The sequence below is a fragment of the Clinocottus analis genome, unplaced genomic scaffold (genome assembly GCF_023055335.1).
Source record: "Clinocottus analis isolate CAN_PGR_092001 unplaced genomic scaffold, fCliAna1.0.p SCAF_5, whole genome shotgun sequence".
Taxonomy (NCBI): Eukaryota; Metazoa; Chordata; class Actinopteri; order Perciformes; family Cottidae; genus Clinocottus; species Clinocottus analis.
In genome coordinates this window covers 10,727,275-10,748,529 of record NW_027176207.1, presented here as the reverse complement: position 1 = coordinate 10,748,529, position 21,255 = coordinate 10,727,275, and the positions used below count along the sequence as shown (strand labels likewise).

The following is a 21,255-nucleotide window of genomic DNA, read 5'->3' as shown; positions in this document are numbered from 1 at the left end:
CACTTTGAATTGCCTTGTTGCTGAAATGTGCTATACAAATAAACTTGCCTTGCCACGTTATGGAAAATATCACATTTTGTTGCGTTAACTTGATGCTACATGTGATTAGCACGCTTTGCTTCTGCCTGCTGACATGTTTTGGGAGGCGTTCAAGGTTCAACAAAAAAAGGGCGAGCATTTCTAGTCCAAGCAAATCTGATGCTACGGTACTCATTTTTTGTGTCTGAATAGGCTGTAAAACTCATTTGGATGGCTTTAGATGGCGCCCTCAAGCTCGCACTATTAAAGGGAGGGAGTTTACACTGAAATACGTCTTTGTACAGAGGAGATATGATGCATTTTGTGTAAAGTTAGGATCCACAAGAAAAGTTATGTTCCATAAGGAAATATTGTATGTTAATTGTTTTTTACAAGTAATCCAAAAAGGGTTTCTGTATTAAATCACCCTCGCCATGTGGTTGAGTAGATAACCCAGTTTTAATCTGGGTATGACCACCTTTTGATTTTCAGAAAATAGGGGTTGCTTTCTAATAGGTAAATGGTTAATTATTGACATCCCGAGGTAATACAAGAGCTGTCAGAATATTGGAACAATACCATGGCGGGAAAAATACAGATACAAAATACAGATTGGTAAGTGTCTGTACAGTTTAGGCTATTGTTCAATGAATGAATGCTACAACTCCCGAAATAAACTACTAGCTTGCAAACTGCTGCTGATTGAAGTGAAGGGCGTGTAGGTTTCGGTTACATAAAATAGACTCAAGGGTTTTAAGCATTGTCACGCAGGGAGGGAGAGGGAAGACATTTGAAGTTTTTCAGAACGCACGTCTATTTAACAGAACCCAATGTTGATGTGTTGTGTTCTCTACATTAAACACTATTTCAGACTGAAAACATTTTTACAATGGACTTTTTTAACTCTGCCCTTGGAAAAAACATCACTTTTGTACGCCCGGCATATTTTGTAATAAGTGGTTTTTCTGGCATCCTAAATATCAAGTATTACTATGTTTTCCTCTGTTTTGTTTATATTGTTTCAGTGCTCGGGAACACAGTTGTGATGACAGTAATATACCTGGATCATAATCTAAGAACTCCAAAATATATTGCAGTTTTTCATTTAGCCTTTGTGGACCTGTTTGGTAGCTCTGCTCTGATGCCGAAGCTTCTTGACATCTTTCTGTTTAACCATCGCAACATCCCCTACAACGACTGCTTGACGTTTCTTTTTTTCTGCTACACCTGCCTTTCCATGCAGGTTCTTAATCTGGTTGCACTTTCCTATGACAGACTAATTGCCATCATCTTCCCTCTGCACTATCAGGTGAAGGTGACCCACAGGTTCATGCTGTCTCTGATTGCCTTTTTCTGGACATTTGTTATAACTGTTGTTCTTATTGCAGTTGGTCTTCTTACAAGGCTTTCCTTCTGTAAATCTGTGGTTATTAACAGCTATTTTTGTGACCATGGCCAGATATACAGGCTGGCCTGCAATGACAATACACCTAACTATGTCATTAGTTGGTTGTTAATAGCTCTGATACTTTGGCTTCCACTGGCATTTATCGTGTTAAGTTATGTATGTATTGGTTATGCTTTGTGTAAAGTGGCCACAGCTCAGGAAAGACACAAGGCCTTCAAAACCTGCACAGCTCATCTTTCATTAGTGGCAATCTATTTCATCCCTATATTAACCACATTTACTCTGATGTCAAAAATACATCCAAATGCCAGGATCATAAATCTGTCTCTGACCTCTGTTTTTCCTCCCATGCTGAACCCAATAATTTATGTTCTGCTGACACAAGAAATCAAAGTATCATTAAAAAAAATATTAAAACTCAGAAATGAAAGCAAAATTAAAGTGAAGAAAGTTATCACAAAATGACCATGTGTGTTTATATCTTGGGCATTGTGTTGAATATTGCCAATTTGTACAATACTTGTTGATTAAAATCAATGAAGTGGGAGCTACTTAAATATTTAAACAATAAATTCAACCTTAATTCATATATTTGTGTTTTCTGTTTTGGTTTTGTCTTCATGTTTAACTGTTTAATTGTTTGTTGTATTGTCTGTTAAGACTTGTGTGTTGAAAATATGCTGACTGTACATTAGAAAATATATAGTTTTAAATTATGTTTTGAGATTGTTTTTTTGCTTCTTTATGGACATGGATTTCTCATATTTACAAACCACCAAGACCCATTTTGTTTTCTTGTCTGATTCTTTTTTCTGAACCACTGTGCTGTGTTTTTTTTTAACCCAACCACCTTCACATTAAAGCTCTCCAACCATTCAGCGACATAACGACTATTATTAAATAACTTTCTCGTGCAGATCCTACAGAAAGCATAGATTATTTGGAGCTGAAGCCTGAATGTCAAAATATAAAAAAATGAAGAATGCAAATTTGCAAAATGTTTTGACATGTTTAACCAGAGGAAGGTTATCATAAAGGATGAAGATCAATTCAGGCTAATTAATCAATTGTTAGGATCTTTGTCTTCTTAGCATGTAAAGTCAGCATGGCTTGATGCCCATTATTTGTGTTTTTAAGCTAGAGGTTAATATTGTGGTTATTAACAGCTATTTCTGTGACCATGGTCAGATATACAAGCTTCCCTTCATATAACTATTCACCCAGCTTTGTTATCGATGTGTGTTATTGACCGATTCTTCTCTTTGGCTCCCTCTGCTATTCATCTTGTTTACTTACATATGTATTGGTCATGCTTTTCCTAAAATGGCCACAGCTCAGGAAAGATACAAGGCCTTTAAAACCTGCACAGCTCATCTTTCTTTAGCGGCAATCTTTTTCCTTCCTATAATAACCACATTTACTCTCATGCAAAAGATACATGAAAAAGCCAAGATCATAAACATGCCTCTGACCTCTGTTTTTACTCTCATGCTGAACCCAATCATTTGTGTTCTGCAGACACAAGAAAGCAAAGTATCAGTGAAAAGGTTATTAAGAATTACTGGGAATTTTAAAATTACAATTAAGTTATAAACCATTATGTGACAATTTGTCTATGTTAGACACCATCTCTTTGGGTGTTGTTGTTTTGTTTTTTTGCTGTAAATTCGACCTCGTAAATGGTTGAATAGTAGTATTATTTGGGTTGTTGGCAATTATTGCAGTATTATAAAGTGGATGTTATAAATTATGCGTGATGGTGACCTGACAGCTGTCGTTATGTCAATTGTGTTGATGTTATTCTGCTGTTTTTTTGGAGCATATGATGCAAAGCTCATTTTCGTGTGTGAATAGACAGCAGCGTTTTCAGTCTCATCTTCTCCAAAAGAACTGACATACATTAATATTGTTGTCTCTGCTTTCGTCAGAACTGCAAGAACAAGTAAAGTTGCTGACAATGTGTTTTTTACTTTTTCTAAAAAAAGATTACAAAAATCCAACATGGCAAATATACAAATTTGTCTTCCTATTCTTTTGGAGCACTACAAAGAAAATATGAATATTTTTGTCCCTTTTATTGTTAAACTAAAATCACAAAATAAACAAGTGACATATGTATATATTGACAGACACAATCGACAAACATGTAGACAATAATATGAAGTAACTACAATGTTGTATCTATGTGTTGAGATGATATGATATATACCTGGGAATATAACTTTAATTACATTTAGTAGGGTATATGTGCATAGTGTGTGTCTGTGATCCAGTCTGCATACAGTCTGTGATTCCTTGTTGGCAGAATCGATAGCGCTCAAACAAAGTCTTCATGATGTGAAAATGAATCTTGGCAATCTCAAAGAACTCTCTCTCTATAAAACTAATACAACTAATATCGCTCCTTCATCAATGAAGAAGGGAGCTGCTTTTCGTCCGGTGGGAGTGGCCAGCTTATCCAGTGAATTTCAGTAAACTTACACTAGAGCTGGTTAAGGGATGTCCATGTGTTGCTATGGTGATTTTTCTAAATTTGCTTCGACAAATCGAAAAACCTGACATGCGTCATCTTATCCTGAAAATGATCCAGCTAACTCAGTAAACAGGTACAAGGAAAAGAGACAGGTTGGGATGTGGGGACATATTCTGAAAACTATGGTGAAAATAAATATATATTACACATTTAAAAGGCAATGAGGAGTGAGGCCAAGGCTGGAGCAATGGAGAGGAAAACAAGTTCCCCTCAACTTCCCCCACACAGCCGCACTTTCAACAACAAGTGAAGTTGTCCTGCTGTTTGCTGACTTAGGCTGTGAGTTTGTGTACGTTAAAGAGCACAGCCCCGACACAGAGAACAGAGGAGATGCTGCTGAATAATAATACGCGTAACTTTAAAGTGTTAAAATGTACAGAAAAAGGAACAGATAACGTTGGAGCTTATAAATAATACAGTATTTAAAAATGTGGCACCCATCCCTGTTTAACGCCTGGTTTCGGTACCCATTCCCACTATTCATGAACTGTGTTGGTCTGCTGTTTGTTGCTGAGCAGGTGGTGTTCAGTTGGTTTTTTAACGTTCTGAATGAAAACCACTGCCTCTTCCAGAAAAAATGAGCTCGGACATTAGGTGATAATAATCTGACGTTCGTCACTATGAGCGACTCCTTTTATATTGTTATCTAATAAATCATTCTTATAAAAAATATCAATGACATGAAAGGAAACTAATTGAAAGGTTACTCAATTACATATTATACCAAGTATAAAATAAACAGTGGTACAGTAGATGCTTGCTAGAGTTGTGAAAGTAAATCAGAGTCAGTAAGATGGATTTAACTTGGTGTGATGTCTGATGATGAGTTGTTACATACAGTTTTCCCCGGGTGCCTCACAGGGCAGCACTGCTCCTTGGGTCAAATGCAGAGAAGAATTTCCCCAAAGGGATTAATAAAGGATAACTTTTTCTTCTTCTTTTCTACAATAGACACAGGGGAAAATACATTGACAGAAATGCAGAGGAGGACGGACTGCTTAACTTAGTATCCGCTTCTGTCAAAACAGTTAAAACCTGTCACCAGAAAGAGAGACGCATCACAGTGCTAATGCTGAAGCACAGAAGAGGACACTTTACTTCACAAACCACTGGATAGTTTTACAATGAATTTATTCAACTCTGCTCTTGGGAAAAACATCACTTTTGTGCATCCTGCATACTTTATAATAAGTGGTTTTTCTGGCATCCTAAATATCAAGTATTACTTTGTTTTCCTCTGTTTTGTTTATATTGTTTCAGTGCTCGGGAACACAGTTGTGATGACAGTAATATACTTGGATCATAATCTGAGAACTCCAAAATATATTGCCGTTTTTCATTTAGCCTTTGTGGACCTGTTTGGTAGCTCTGCTCTGATGCCGAAGCTTCTTGACATCTTTCTGTTTAACCATCGCAACATCCCCTACAACGACTGCTTGACGTTTCTTTTTTTCTGCTACACCTGCCTTTCCATGCAGTCATTTAATCTAGTTGCACTTTCCTATGACAGACTAATTGCCATCATCTTCCCTCTGCACTATCAGGTGAAGGTGACCCACAGGTTCATGCTGTCTTTGATTGCTTTTTACTGGACCTTTGTTATAACTGTTTTTCTTATTGCAGTTGGTCTTCTTACAAGGCTTTCCTTCTGTAAATCTGTGGTTATTAACAGCTATTTTTGTGACTATGGCCAGATATACAGGCTGGCCTGCAATGACAATACACCTAACTATGTCATTAGTTGGTTGTTAATAGCTCTAATACTTGGGCTTCCACTGGCATTTATCGTGTTAAGTTATGTATGTATTGGTTATGCTTTGTATAAAGTGGCCACAGCTCAGGAAAGACACAAGGCCTTCAAAACCTGCACAGCTCATCTTTCATTAGTGGCAATCTATTTCATCCCTATATTAACCACATTTACTATGAGTTCAAAAATACATCCAAATGCCAGGATCATAAATCTGTCTCTGACATCTATTTTTCCTCCCATGCTGAACCCAATAATTTATGTTCTGCAGACACAAGAAATCAAAGTATCAGTAAAAAAAATATTAAAACTCAGAAAGGAAAGCAAATTTAAAGTGAAGAAAGTTATCATAAAATGACCGTGTGTGTATATATTGGGCATTGTGTTGAATATTGTCAATTTGTACAATACTTGTTGATTAAAATCAATGAAGTGGGAGCTACTTAAATATTTAAACATTCAATTCAACCTGAATTCATATATTTGTGTTTTCTGTTTTGGTTTTGTCTTCATGTTTAACTGTTTAATTGTTTGTTGTATTGTCTGTTAAGATTTGTCTGTTGAAAATATGCTGACTGCACATTACAATGCAGATTTGCAAAATGTTTTGACATGTTTAACCAGAGGAAGGTTATCATAAAGGATGGAGATCAATTCAGGCTGATTAATCAATTGTTAGGATCTTTGTCTTCTTAGCATGTAAAGTCAGTATGGCTTGATGCCCATTATTTGTGTTTTTAAGCTAGAGGTTAATACTTTAGTTATTAACAGCTATTTCTGTGACCATGGTCAGATATACAAGCTTCCCTTCATATAACTATACACCCAGCTTTGTTATCAATGTGTATTATTGACCGATTCTTCTCTTTGGCTCCCTCTGCTATTCATCTTGTTTACTTACATATGTATTGGTCATGTTTTTTCTTAAAATGGCCACAGCTCAGGAAAGATACAAGGCCTTTAAAAACTGCACAGCTCATCTTTCTTTAGCGGCAATCTTTTTCCTTCCTATAATAACCACATTTATTCTCATACAAAAGATACATCCAAAAGCCAAGATTATTAACACGCTTGCATGGGGTGACGGCGGCTCAGAGGTTACATCTCCAGTCTTCTAATCAGAGGGTTGGTGGTTTGATTCCCGGCCTTGCCAGTCCATATCATTGTGTCCTTGAGCAAGAACCTTAACCCCTAATTGCTCCTTGTTGCTGAGTCTACGATGTATAGAGCATATTCACTCACGTGACCACAACAAGCCTTGGGGTCCATGCACGGCATTGTTTTGCTGTGTGTTATGCCGCTTTTCTTAAGAAATGACTATTATATCCTGAAGGAGACACTATTTCAGTTCAAAACGGCGTGTCTTCTGATTATGGCACTGTGCCTTATTGTTGGATGTGGGACTAATGATTCAGAATATGGGTTTATCAGCCTAACAAAACACACTTGTACTTCAACTTGTCCAGCTTCTCAAATAATGCATCTAACTTACTTCGGTTTCACTCGCGTAGGAGCGTTAGGACTGTTCTCATGTGTTTCTGTTGATACATCGGGTTGTGGGCACGTTTCCATTGACACACTCTCGTCAATAATCTCCTTTAGCTTTTTCGCCGAGCGAAAATCAATGTCTTTCACTTGCGCAAAGGAAACTGTGGATGGAAACTTGGGAGAAAGCCATGAACATGACAACTCCGTCGGGCGATGTCTGCCTTTACTCTGTGATTCATTTCAAGGTAAAATGAAACACTGGCGACATGGGAACAGCGCTCAGCACGGCAGCCAAACAGTGACTACTGGCCCTGAATGAGCGCTGGAAGCGGCTTCATCCAGACACTCGTCCTGGAGCCGGAGACAGATGTGTGCGACTACGGGTTGTAGTATGAACCCAGACAAAGGGCGCTTAATGTTCCGACATTTGTTTTATTGGTGGTATTTACACAACAAGCATAACGCAGACATAGTTGGTAATGTCCAATGGTCGATAGCGGAAATGAAAACTGTTTCACAGGAACGTGACCGGGCTACGTGACGATAGTAACTAGGGGTAACAGGACTCAAGCCGTGCCGGCTTTCCACCGCAACTGGTTGCGAAAAAGCGAAAAGCGAGTTCACCACATAACGTGTCGAGCGAGTAAAATCAGGGAAACAAGCGTTACGCTTTTGGTGTGAATTCGGCATAAGCCTGCAGACTTTTGTACGTCTTGAAACTTTCCTGTGTGTAATAACTTGTCTCCAGTACGCAAAATCAATAGCAAAACCCATTGACTCCCACTAGCAGCAGGCTAACTAGGTGGACCCCAAGATGGCGCGGATGAGATGATGACGTCACGTGAATACGCTCTATAGAGCAAAATGTAAGTCACTTTGGATGAAAGTGTCAGCTAAATGTAATAATAATGCCTCTGTTTTTACTCTCATGCTGAACCCAATCATTTGTGTTCTGCAGACACAAGAAAGCAAAGTATCAGTGAAAAGGTTATTAAGAATTACTGGGAATTTTAAAATTACAATTAAGTTATAAACCATTATGTGACAATTTGTCTATGTTAGACACCATCTCTTTGGGTGTTTTTTTTTTTTTTTGCTGTAACTTTGACATCCTAAATAATTGAATAGTAGTATTAATTGAGTTGTTAGCAATTATTGCAATATAATAAAATGAATGTTGTAAATTATGCGAGATGGTGACCTGACAGCTGTCGTTATGTCAATTGTGTTGATGTTATTCTGCTGATTATTTGGAGCATTTGATGCAAAGCTCATTTTCGTGTGTGAATAGACAGCAGCGTTTTCAGTCTCATCTTCTCCAAAAGAACTGACGTACATTAATATTGTTGTCTCTGCTTTCGTCAGAACTGCAAGAACAAGTAAAGTTGCTGACAATGTGTTTTTTTACTTTTTCTAAAAAAAGATTACAAAAATCCAACATGGAAAATATACAAATTTGTCTTTCTATTTTTTTGGAGCACTACAAAGAAAATATAAATATTTTTTTGTCCCTTTTATTGCGAAACTAACATGACAAAATAAAGGAGTGACATATGTATATATTGACAGACACAATCGACAAACATGTAGACAATAATATGAAGCAACTACAATGCTGTATGTATGTGTTGAGATGATATGATATATACCTGGGAATATAACTTTAATTACATTTAGTAGGGTATATGTGCATAGTGTGTGTCTGTGATCCAGTCTGCATACAGTCTGTGATTCCTTGTCGGCAGAATCGATAGCGCTCAAACAAAGTCTTCATGATGTGAAAATGAATCTTGGCAATCTCAAAGAACTCTCTCTCTATAAAACTAATACAACTAATATCGCTCTTTCATCAATGAAGAAGGGAGCTGCTTTTCGTCCGGTGGGAGTTGCCACCTATAAATGAATTTCAGTAAACCTGCGCTGGAGCAGGTTAAGGGATGTCCATGTGTTGCTATGGTGATTTTTCTAAATTTGCTGCGACAAATCGAAAAACCTGACATGCGTCATCTTATCCTGAAAATGATCCAGCTAACTCAGTAAACAGGTACAAGGAATAGGGACAGGTTGAGATGTGGGGTAAGGAGTGGGAGAGAGAAAAAACAAGACATATTCTGAAAACTATGGTGAAAATAAATATATATTACACATTTAAAAGGCAATGAGGAGTGAGGCCAAGGCTGGAGCAATAGAGAGGAAAACAAGTTCCCCTCAACCTCCCCGACACAGCCGCACTTTCAACAACAAGTGAAGTTGTCCTGCTGTTTGCTGACTTAGGCTGTGAGTTTGTGTACGTTAAAGAGCACAGCCCCGACACAGAGAACAGAGGAGATGCTGCTGAATAATAATACACGTAACTTTAAAGTGTTAAAACGTACAGAAAAAGGAACAGATAATGTTGTGATAATAATCTGTATGTTCGTCACTATGAGCGACTCCTTTTATATTGTTATCTAATAAATCATTCTTATAAAAAATATCAATGACATGAAAGGAAACTAATTGAAAGGTTACTCAATTACATATTATACCAAGTATAAAATAAACAGTGGTACAGTAGATGTTTGCTAGAGTTGTGAAAGTAAATCAGAGTCAGTAAGATGGATTTAACTTGGTGTGATGTCTGATGATGAGTTGTTACATACAGTTTTCCCCGGGTGCCTCACAGGGCAGCACTGCTCCTTGGGTCAAATGCAGAGAAGAATTTCCCCAAAGGGATTAATAAAGGATAACTTTTTCTTCTTCTTTTCTACAATAGACACAGGGGAAAATACATTGACAGAAATGCAGAGGAGGACGGACTGCTTAACTTAGTATCCGCTTCTGTCAAAACAGTTAAAGCCTGTCACCAGAAAGAGAGACGCATCACAGTGCTAATGCTGAAGCACAGAAGAGGACACTTTACTTCACAAACCACTGGATAGTTTTACAATGAATTTATTCAACTCTGCTCTTGGGAAAAACATCACTTTTGTGCATCCTGCATACTTTATAATAAGTGGTTTTTCTGGCATCCTGAATATCAAGTATTACTATGTTTTCCTCTGTTTTGTTTATATTGTTTCAGTGCTCGGGAACACAGTTGTGATGACAGTAATATACTTGGATCATAATCTGAGAACTCCAAAATATATTGCCGTTTTTCATTTAGCCTTTGTGGACCTGTTTGGTAGCTCTGCTCTGATGCCGAAGCTTCTTGACATCTTTCTGTTTAACCATCGCAACATCCCCTACAACGACTGCTTGACGTTTCTTTTTTTCTGCTACACCTGCCTTTCCATGCAGGTTCTTAATCTGGTTGCACTTTCCTATGACAGACTAATTGCCATCATCTTCCCTCTGCACTATCAGGTGAAGGTGACTCGCAGGTTCATGCTGTCTCTGATTGCCTTTTTCTGGACCTTTGTTATAACTGTTGTTCTTATTGCAGTTGGTCTTCTCACAAGGCTTTCCTTCTGTAAATCTGTGGTTATTAACAGCTATTTCTGTGACCATGGCCAGATATACAAGCTGGCCTGCAATGACAATACACCTAACTATGTCATTAGTTGGTTGTTAATAGCTCTGATACTTTGGCTTCCACTGGCATTTATCGTGTTAAGTTATGTATGTATTGGTTATGCTTTGTGTAAAGTGGCCACAGCTCAGGAAAGACACAAGGCCTTCAAAACCTGCACAGCTCATCTTTCATTAGTGGCAATCTATTTCATCCCTATATTAACCACATTTACTATGAGTTCAAAAATACATCCAAATGCCAGGATCATAAATCTGTCTCTGACATCTGTTTTTCCTCCCATGCTGAACCCAATAATTTATGTTCTGCAGACACAAGAAATCAAAGTATCATTAAAAAAAATATTAAAACTCAGAAAGGAAAGCAAAATTAAAGTGAAGAAAGTTATCATAAAATGACCATGTGTGTTTATATCTTGGGCATTGTGTTGAATATTGTCAATTTGTACAATTAAATTCAACCTGAATTCATATATTTGTGTTTTCTGTTTTGGTTTCGTCTTCATGTTTAACTGTTTAATTGTTTGTTGTATTGTCTGTTAAGACTTGTGTGTTGAAAATATGCTGACTGTACATTAGAAAATATATAGTTTTAAATTATGTTTTCAGATTGTTTTTTTGCTTCTTTATGGACATGGATTTCTCATATTTACAAACCACCAAGACCCATTTTGTTTTCTTGTCTGATTCTTTTTTCTGAACCACTGTGCTGTGTTTTTTTTTAACCCAACCACCTTCACATTAAAGCTCTCCAACCATTCAGCGACATAACGACTGTTATTAAATAACTTTCTCGTGCAGATCCTACAGAAAGCATGCATTATTTGGAGCTGAAGCCTGAATGTCAAAATATAAAAAAATAAAGAATGCAAATTTGCAAAATGTTTTGATATGTTTAACCAGAGGAAGGTTATCATAAAGGATGGAGATCAATTCAGGCTAATTAATCAATTGTTAGGATCTTTGTCTTCTTAGCATGTAAAGTCAGCATGGCTTGATGCCCATTATTAGTGTTTTTAAGCTAGAGGTTAATATTGTGGTTATTAACAGCTATTTCTGTGACCATGGTCAGATATACAAGCTTCCCTGCAATAACTATTCACCCAGCTTTGTTATCGATGTGTATTATTGACCGATTCTTCTCTTTGGCTCCCTCTGCTATTCATCTTGTTTACTTACATATGTATTGGTCATTCTTTTCCTAAAATGGCCACAGCTCAGGAAAGATACAAGGCCTTTAAAACCTGCACAGCTCATCTTTCTTTCGCGGCAATCTTTTTCCTCCCTATATTAACCACATTTACTCTCATGGAAAAGATACATGAAAAAGCCAGGATCAGAAACATGTTTTTACTCTTTTGATATGATTGCAGGATAACACCGCCCCCCGCTGCGAGACACGAGCATTGATAAAATGTATCGACTTTCCTGATGTTCTCCGCATCGCCAACACTGTACAAACATGTACCACTCGCAAAAAAAGCAAGGCTGTGATCTAGTCTGTGATCAGTCTGCATACAGTATGTGATCCAGGCTATACACACAGTCTGTGATACAGTATGTGAGACAGTCAATGCTCGGATGCGCCGTGTGGTGTTCATTGTACAGCTCTCGAAGGTAAATACATGATTCCTCATCGGCAGAATCGATAGCGCTCGTATGAAGTCTTCATGATGTGAGAACAGATCTTGACGATCTCAAAAAACTCTCTCCCTATTAAACTAATATAAGTAATATTGCTCTTTCATCAATGAGGAAGGCCTTTTTTGTCTGGTGGGAGTGGCCAGTTAATCCAGTGAATTTCGGTAAACCTGCGCTCGAGCAGGTTAAGGGATTTTGATGTGTTGCTATTTTCATATTTCTAAACTTGCTTCAGGAACCGAAAAGGATGACATGCGTCATATTATCCCGAAAATTATCCAGCTAACTTAGTAAACAGGTACGAGGAATAGGGCCCTGGACAGGTTGGGATGTGGGGTAAGGAGTGGGAGAGAGAAAGAGCAAGACATAATCTGAAAACTATGGTGAAAATAAATATATATTACACATTTAAAAGGCAATGAGGAGTGAGGCCAAGGCTGGAGCAATGGAGAGGAAAACAAGTTCCCCTCAACCTCCCCCACACAGCCGCACTTTCAACAACAAGTGAAGTTGTCCTGCTGTTTGCTGACTTAGGCTGTGAGTTTGTGTACGTTAAAGAGCACAGCCCCGACACAGAGAACAGAGGAGATGCTGCTGAATAATAATACACGTAACTTTAAAGTGTTAAAACGTACAGAAAAAGGAACAGATAATGTTGGAGCTTATAAATAATACAGTATTTAATGTGGCACCCACCCCTGGTTTCGGTACCCATTCCCACTATTCATGAACTGTGTTGGTCTGCTGTTTGTTGCTGAGCAGGTGGCGTTCAGTTGGTTTTTTAATCTTCTGAATGAAAACCACTGCCTCTTCCAGAAAAAATGAGCTTGGACATTAGGTGATAATTATCTGTATGTTCATCACTATGAGCGACTCCTTTTATATTGTTATCTAATAAATCATTCTTATAAAAAATATCAATGAAATAAAAGGAAACTAATTGAAAGGTTACTCACTTAAATATTATACTAAGTATAAAATAAGCACAGCACTGCTCTTTCGGTCAAATGCAGAGAAGAATTTCCCCAAGGGTATTAATAAAGGATACCTCTTTCTTCTTCTTTTCTACAATAGACACAGGGGAAAATACATTGACAGAAATGCAGAGGAGGACGGACTGCTTAACTTAGTATCCGCTTCTGTCAAAACAGTTAAAGCCTGTCACCAGAAAGAGAGACGCATCACAGTGCTAATGCTGAAGCACAGAAGAGGACACTTTACTTCACAAACCACTGGATAGTTTTACAATGAATTTATTCAACTCAGCTCTTGGGAAAAACATCACTTTTGTGCATCCTGCATACTTTACAATACGTGGTTTTTCTGGCATCCTCGATATCAAGTATTACTTTGTTTTCCTCTGTTTTGTTTATATTATTACAGTGCTCGGGAACACAGTTGTGATGACAGTAATATACTTGGATCATAATCTGAGAACTCCAAAATATATTGCAGTTTTCAATCTAGCCTTTGTGGACCTGTTTGGTAGCTCTGCTCTGATGCCGAAGCTTCTTGACATCTTTCTGTTTAACCATCACAACATCCCCTACAACGACTGCTTGACGTTTCTTTTTTTCTGCTACACCTGCCTTTGCATGCAGTCATTTAATCTGGTTGCACTTTCCTATGACAGACTAATTGCCATCATCTTCCCTCTGCACTATCAGGTGAAGGTGACTCACAGGTTCATGCTGTCTTTGATTGCCTTTTTCTGGGTCTTTGTTATACTTGCTGTACTCATTGCAGTTGGTCTTCTCACAAGGCTTTCCTTCTGTGAATCTGTGGTTATTAACAGCTATTTTTGTGACCATGGCCAGATATACAGACTTGCATGTAATGACCATTTCCCCAATTATATCATTAGTTGTCTGTTCCCTGTTCTTATTTTTTGGCTTCCATTCATTTTCATCTTATTAACTTATATATATATTGGCTACACTTTGGCTAAAGTGGCGACTGTTCAAGAAGGTCTCAAGGCCTTTAAAACATGTATAGCTCATCTCTCATTGGTGGCAATATATTTCATACCAGTTTTAATCACATTTACTCTGATGGAAAAAATACATCCTAATGCGAGAATTATGAACCTGTCCTTGACCTCTATTTATCCTCCCTTGTTGAACCCAATCATTTATGTTCTGCAGACACAAGAAATCAAAGAATCAGTGAAAAGGTTATTGAGAATCAAAAGGAAATCCAAAACCATAAAGAAATTAACTATAGCGTGACAATTAGTTTTGTTTTAAAGAATGTCTTTCGCTTCATTTGGTGTAAATTTGCCATTGTAAATAGTAAAATGATCCTATTTTACATCATGCAACATTTTGGAAATTGGTAATTAATTTCTTGACTAATGATCAAGGTAATCAACGCAAAAAAATCCACTCTTCAAAAGTAAGAGTAACATATTAATACCTGAAGAAGTGAATTAAATAATGTTGTCCTGATATCTGTCTGATAGATATGCTTGTCTGATTTTTTCTGTGTTTTTTAATTTGTTCTCCACAAAAAAAGGGAGAAATGTAAGCAGAAAGTCTGGAAAAAAGCAAAATCTTACAAAGAAATGTATATGTGTCTTCTTCCTAAAATTCTTTGTGTTGCTACGCATGCCACCTTTTTGGAGTATACAATCAAGTTTGTATTTGCTTTACTTGTGCATTAATTTTAACATTTTTGATATACTGTATATAGGCGTAGGAGTATATTTAATTTTTAAATCAGTGATAACTTGGTTATTTATTGGGACAAATGTTTGGTTGTTAACCCTTGCATCATAAGTGATTGTACTTTCTAAAAATGTAAATATATTTACAAAACTAAATAAAACAAAATACAACTATTCTTCCCACTCAGTATGACTATACATATTGTTTTTTGCTTTAAGTTAGCATAAAAATCTCCTCTTGGCTAACTCTGTCACATTTAACAGAAATGTTTTTATTAAATAAACCATAAAAAAAAAATTAAAAAAAGATTTCTTTGTGATTTGAGAATCATCTTTTTACGACCTATCTTTGGGTATGAGCAGAAATAAAGAGAGCGAGGTGTGTGTGTGTGTGTGTAGAATAGACTGGATGACGGGGGCTGGAGCCGTGATATTGTGATCGTGCACACAGCTCCTTGGCTAGAAAGATACAATAATTCAGTATAATTGGCACTACAACATTTTCCAAACATCTACTTGTACAATTCCAGAGCATCTGGACTACTTCAATCAGAGCTGCAAATCACAGCTCATAACATCTCATCCCCTTTTAGAGCATCAAATATCAAATTTATACCAAATATTTTTACAACAATCATAAGAACTCCCTGAAATGACAGAAACTATTTATGGAAACAAAATTATTAGACTTGGTGGTGGTAGAGATATCTACTGCGTGTGCCCGCTTCTCTTCAGAAGGGAGAAAAGTCGAACGCCCAATTCATGATGTTTTCTTGCTGTAATTGAAAATAAGATCAGAGAAACAGCGTCTATTTTCTTCGCGGATGAGCAGAAGATGATCAAAATCCAATGGTGCTTTCAACACTTCCTGTTGTGAATGCAGCGTAACGCCGCCTTCACTGGTTGGCTAGAGTCACATAAGCATCGCAAAATATCAGTGTGCTGCCTTTACGGCATTTTTTTCTACTTTTCATTTTTGTTTAATTAATGGTTGTTTATTTCAAGACATAGGCCGTGTCTACTACCGAACACTTTACGAAGTACACTGCAATACAGTGCACTATAACACAGTGCACTAACATATGTAGTGCACTGGGTCGCTGATTAGCGCTGTATCAAATGGAACACTTACGTTAACCAATTGGCGGAAGTGACGGAGCCGAGAGCGAGCATTTAGCTACACCAAACCTACTTGATCAGCCTATACTAGAGACTGGGCCTGAAGTCAGAGGAACGAGAGGAACATCTGGGTAAAATGTCATTACATCTTACCCAGATATGACACAGAAAAAAGATACGTTTTTCTGATTGGGGGCTGGGGAGCCTTGATTCCTCCCTGGTGAGGGCAGAGCGCGACCAGGTCATGTTTGTGTGCTGCGGCACATTAAATAGCCTGGAGTTTTTTTTTTGAGCGTGAGAAATACGATGTAAGTCGGGAGGCCGTGATTTAAGACCGAAATGCGTGACAGTCACGCTCAATGTGTGACACTTGAGCGCACTGGTGCTAAAAAAGAAGGTTACCTCACTGGCCTGTCGTATCTGGACACATCACGTGGAGTTGGACCAATCGTGGAAAAGCTTCCACTCGGACTTCAGGACAAGTGGATGTCTACTGGGTCATGGTACAAAGAAGAGAACCAAGGGCGGTTCCCTCCCTTTGAGTATTTTTGCAACTTTGTGTGTAAGGAGGCAAAGATGCGCAACGACCATAACTTCATGCATCAAGATAGCGTCATAACGCCAACAAAGCCAGATAAATTCATTGTAAAGAATTTTAACACGAACAAACCCATATCAGTGAACAAAATGGACGTTTCTTCAACTGACGACCCTAACACAAACCGCCCATTGCATGACATGCCTCATCCGCTCAAAAAATCCAGAACATTCAGAAACAAACTCCTCAACGACAGGAAGGCTTTTCTTAACAGGCTCCGGACCGCCTCTGCGTTGACGCGCGGACGGACCTAAGAATTAAAAAAAACGTTCTTAATAAATTAATATCTTTGTGATAATACGTCACAGAGATATGGTTTTAAATCTGTCGGAATCAGTAGACGTTACACTTCCTTGTCCTATTCTTGTGGCATCGTAGGTGATTCACACAGCAAGATCTGAGCATTCTACACACAGCTGTGTCATATTATACACACACAGCTTCACTGTGTGTGTGAGAGAGAGAATCAGACAGTTCAGCCTGAGCCTTAGCCGAAGCTTTACTGGAGAGCTCAATGCAGCTTCACAGCCTGAAGGTACCTGCGATAAAGAGGACACTGCCAATAAAAGGGATCCATCGGAAAATGGGTAAGTGTATTTACTGAACTTGGCAATAGCATATTTACGTAGTAACAGGAACTGTAAGACAGCTGGAGCTGCTGCTAACACAGACCTAGTGATAGCAAGCTAACACGACGTGGAGGGTGTCTATGAGACTGAACAGTGCATAAAATAAAATATTGTCACCATCCCTGTTAACCTTCTTGAAGTCAACTTAGTATGCGCAGTAGTGTTAAATCTCTGTTATGGGTTTGTAAGACTGTAACTACTGTTAGTGTGGCAGAGGGCCGCCTCACTCTCATGTGCAAAGATTTGCCTTGTAAAGATATATCCAAAGGGTTCCAAGGACATGGCGGTGAAAGTCTATGTAATTCTTGACGACCAGAGTAACCGCTCACTAGCTAGACCGGAGTTCTTCAAACTTTTCAGCGTGGAGAGCATATCATTCTCGTCCTACCTCAGAACTTGCTCCGGCATCGTTGAAACATCAGGCAAGAAGGCAGAAGGATTCCAGATTGAGTTGCTGGACGAAAAGGTCCTCATCCCTCTCCCACCTCTCATTGAGTGTCATGAAATATTGAACAATCGGTCTGAGATTCCGACGCCAAGCGCTGTTCTCCACCAGCCTCATCTCCACCAGCCTCATCTCCATCACATTGCCAAGCACATCCCGCAACTGGATCCAGAAGCATAAATACTTTTGCTACTCGGAAGAGATGTCCTTCGAGCACACAAGTTCAGGCAACAAGTCAACGGACCACATAACGCCCCCTTTGCTCAAAGACTGGACCTGGGTTGGGTAGTAACAGGAGAGGTGTGCCTGGGTAAGGCACACAAGCCGACAATCAACACGTTCAAAACCAACGTGCTAGACAATGGTCATCATTCTATCTTTCAATCCTGCACAAACTTCATGCATGTCAAAGAGACGCGGCAGAATGCTAACTGGCACTACAAGACAACAAAAAGGATGCTGGGTGAGACGGTGTTCAATCGATCTAAACATGACAACAAACTGGCTCTATCAATAAGAGATCTCATCTTTTTAAAGACGATGGACACAAACATCTATAGAAACAACGTTAACACTTGGGTTGCCCCACTGCCATCTAGAGAACCACACAAGTTCTGTTGAACAACAGGGTGCAGGTAGTCAACCGTTTCACATCCCTACAACTAACCTTGAAAAGGAAACCTGAGATGCAGGAGCAGTATGTAGCATTCATGGAGAAAATCGTTGCAAATGGACATGCCGAGATAGCACCGCCACTGAGAAAAGACGAGGAGTGCTGGTATCTCCCAAAGTTCGGGGTCTACCACCCACAAAAACCCAATCAGATCAGGGTGGTCTTTGACTCCAGCGCACAGTACCGTGGCGTCTCCCTCAACGATGTGCTGCTCACTGGTCCTGATCTGAACAATTTCCTTCTTGGTGTCTTGCTACGCTTCAGGAAAGAGAGGGTTGCAATTCTTGTCAACATCCAGCAGATGTTTCATTGTTTCTTGGTGCACGAAGACCACCGCAACTTTCTGCGTTTTTTGTGGCACAAGGACAACAACATTAATAGGGAAGTTGTCGAGTACCGGATGAAGGTTCATCTACTTGGCAATGCACCATCTCCTGCTGTGGCTATCTACGGGCTGCGAAGAGCTATTAGAGAAGGAACAAAGGAGCATGGAGCCGATACTGTCAAGTTTGTGGAAAGACACTTTTATGTGGACGATGGCTTGGTTTCCCTACCAACTGAAGCAGAGGCAATCGATTTGCTTCAACGAATGCAGGCATCACTCGCTGAATTAAACTTCCGCTTACACAAGTTTGCATCAAACCGTCAGGCAGTTATAGAGGCCTTTCCACCTGAAAATTGCGCCTCAGTAGCCAAGGACCTAGATCTGAGCGGAGAAACAACACCCACACAACAGAGCCTGGGTCTGCTCTGGGACATCAGGACCAACACATTCACCTACTCTGCGTCAACTACAATCAAACCATTTACCCGACGGGGAGTTCTCTCCACGGTCAACAGTATTTTTGACCCCCTGGGTCTGCTGGCACCTGTCACAATCCAGGGAAGAGCTCTCCTCCAGGAACACACTTCAGAACTGTCCGACTGGGACATGCCTCTCGCAGAAGACAAGCAAAGCAGATGGGAATTTTGGAGAGATTCACTCCAGGACCTAAAACAGCTTCATGTTCCTCGAACATCCACAGTGACCTCACCCACTATGGCAATGCACAAAGAGTTGTGTGTGTTCTCGGATGCATCTACCAAGGCCATCGGCGCTGTAGCATACCTTAAAGTAGTTCAAGAAAATGGACACGCCGAAGAAGGATTTGTTATGGGTAAGGCAAAGTTAGCATCCCAGTCCGAACCTATGATCCCCAGGCTTGAGCTGTGTGCCCCTGTCTTAGCAGTAGAGATGGCAGTTCTCATCAAAGATGAGCTAGACTTAAAGTTGGATACCACCCATTTCTATACGGACAGCAAGGTAGTGCTCGGCTATATCTATAATGAGTCAAAACGATTCTATGCATACGTCCACAAAGAATTCTACGCATTTGTCAGTCTTCAAAGCCCAAGCAATGGCACTATGTACGTACAGAGGAAAACCCTGCCGACCATGCATCAAGATCCTTATCAGCAAACCGTCTTGCACAAACCTCTTGGTTCACTGGACCCTCCTTCCTGCTCAACACATTTGCAGAGGAAACACAAACATGTGAGACATTTGAACGAATTGAACCTGAAAGAGACTCAGGAATACGATTACAAATCCAAACCTGCGCTACTTGCCTGGAAGAACCAATGCTAACTTCCGGCCGCTTCCAACGCTTCTCCACCTTTGCCTCTCTACTAAGAGGAGTAGCAGTCTGGGTTTACATGGCAAGGTCCTTCAAATACTCAAACCAAACCAACAAATGCAAAGGTTGGCACACATGCGGTTTACCTCGTACTCTGGAGGAAATAGACCAAGCAAGGAATGCTATCCTTAAAGCAGCACAAAGGAAAGTTTTTGCAAAAGACCTGACGGCTCTCAGAGCCAACAAAATGGTGCTCAAGAACAGTGCTTTGCTGAAACTCAGTCCAACCTTGGAGGACAATCTCATCTGCGTTGGAGGCAGGCTAAAGCACTCCAACCTCGCAACAGCAGAAAAGAACCAAATAATTCTACCCAAGTATAACCACATCTCTCTACTTCTCACCCAACATCACCATGAGCATGTGAAACATCAGGGACGTCACCTGACAGAAGGAGCAATCAGAGCAGCAGGACTGTGGATCTTAGGTGGCAAGAGGTTAATCAATTCAGTACTCCACAAATGCATTATCTGTCATAAGCTGCGGGGAAAACTGGAAGAACAACACATGGCAGACCTGGAACCTGAACGTCTCAAAATCTGTCCTCCTTTTACATATGTTGGGCTGGATGTTTTTGCACCTTGGTTTGTCACAACCAGGGGTGGACAGGCAGAGAGTAAGCGATGGGCCATCATGTTTAGCTGCATGAGTTCAAGGGCTGTACATGTGGAGGTAATCGAGTCGTTGGACACATCCAGCTGCATAAACGTTCTTCGGCGGTTCTTCACACTAGGAGGTGCTGCGAAACAGCTTCAATCCGACTGCGTTACCAATTTTTATTGGCGCACGTAAAGAGCTTAGGATGGACAAAACGGTGCAGAAGTATGTCAGTGAGCAGGGGTGCAGCTGGGTATTCAACCCACCACATGCTTCTCATATGGGACGTTCTTGGGAACGCATGATTGGCATCGCCAGAAGAATCCTCAATTCGATGTTTCTTCAGAAAAACATTCGGCTGACACATTAAGTGCTTTGCACACTAATGGCAGAGGTCACAGCCATCATTAATGCAACATCTCTCATACCTGTGTCTACGGATTCTGACGCACCCTTCATACTCTCACCGTCAATGCTCCTTACACAAAAAACAGGAGCTCCACT

The 21,255-nt window shown here is 39.5% G+C and overlaps 3 protein-coding genes and 1 pseudogene across 3 annotated transcripts; all 4 read left to right on the top strand.

Moving 5' to 3' along the window:
* The first annotated feature begins 904 nt into the window (after window positions 1-904).
* On the top strand, window positions 905-1,891 carry LOC137802750 (olfactory receptor 1-like). Its single transcript, XM_068600849.1, has one exon. The coding sequence runs from the start codon at window positions 908-910 to the stop codon at window positions 1,889-1,891; it is 984 nt and encodes a 327-aa protein (XP_068456950.1). The 5' UTR covers window positions 905-907.
* Window positions 1,892-5,083: 3,192 nt separating this feature from the next.
* On the top strand, window positions 5,084-6,897 carry LOC137802355 (olfactory receptor 1-like). Its single transcript, XM_068600156.1, has 2 exons — window positions 5,084-6,001; window positions 6,805-6,897. Exons 1-2 carry the CDS (start codon window positions 5,084-5,086, stop codon window positions 6,895-6,897), a joined length of 1,011 nt encoding a protein of 336 aa, XP_068456257.1.
* A 3,173-nt stretch (window positions 6,898-10,070) lies between these two features.
* Window positions 10,071-11,109, top strand: LOC137802654 (olfactory receptor 1-like; annotated as a pseudogene).
* A 2,489-nt stretch (window positions 11,110-13,598) lies between these two features.
* Window positions 13,599-14,579, top strand: LOC137802354 (olfactory receptor 1-like). The gene has a single exon (XM_068600155.1). The coding sequence runs from the start codon at window positions 13,599-13,601 to the stop codon at window positions 14,577-14,579; it is 981 nt and encodes a 326-aa protein (XP_068456256.1).
* Window positions 14,580-21,255: the final 6,676 nt, after the last annotated feature.

What these genes read in the sequence shown, in the direction of transcription:
- LOC137802750 (XM_068600849.1), top strand. Translation starts at nt 908, where the DNA reads ATGGACTTTTTTAACTCTGCCCTTGGAAAAAACATCACTTTTGTACGC.
- LOC137802354 (XM_068600155.1), top strand. Translation starts at nt 13,599, where the DNA reads ATGAATTTATTCAACTCAGCTCTTGGGAAAAACATCACTTTTGTGCAT.
- LOC137802355 (XM_068600156.1), top strand. Translation starts at nt 5,084, where the DNA reads ATGAATTTATTCAACTCTGCTCTTGGGAAAAACATCACTTTTGTGCAT. An exon ending in CACAAGAAATCAAAGTATCA is followed by an intron (nt 6,002 to 6,804) that starts GTAAAAAAAATA and finishes ACGGCGGCTCAG; the next exon opens with AGGTTACATCTCCAGTCTTC.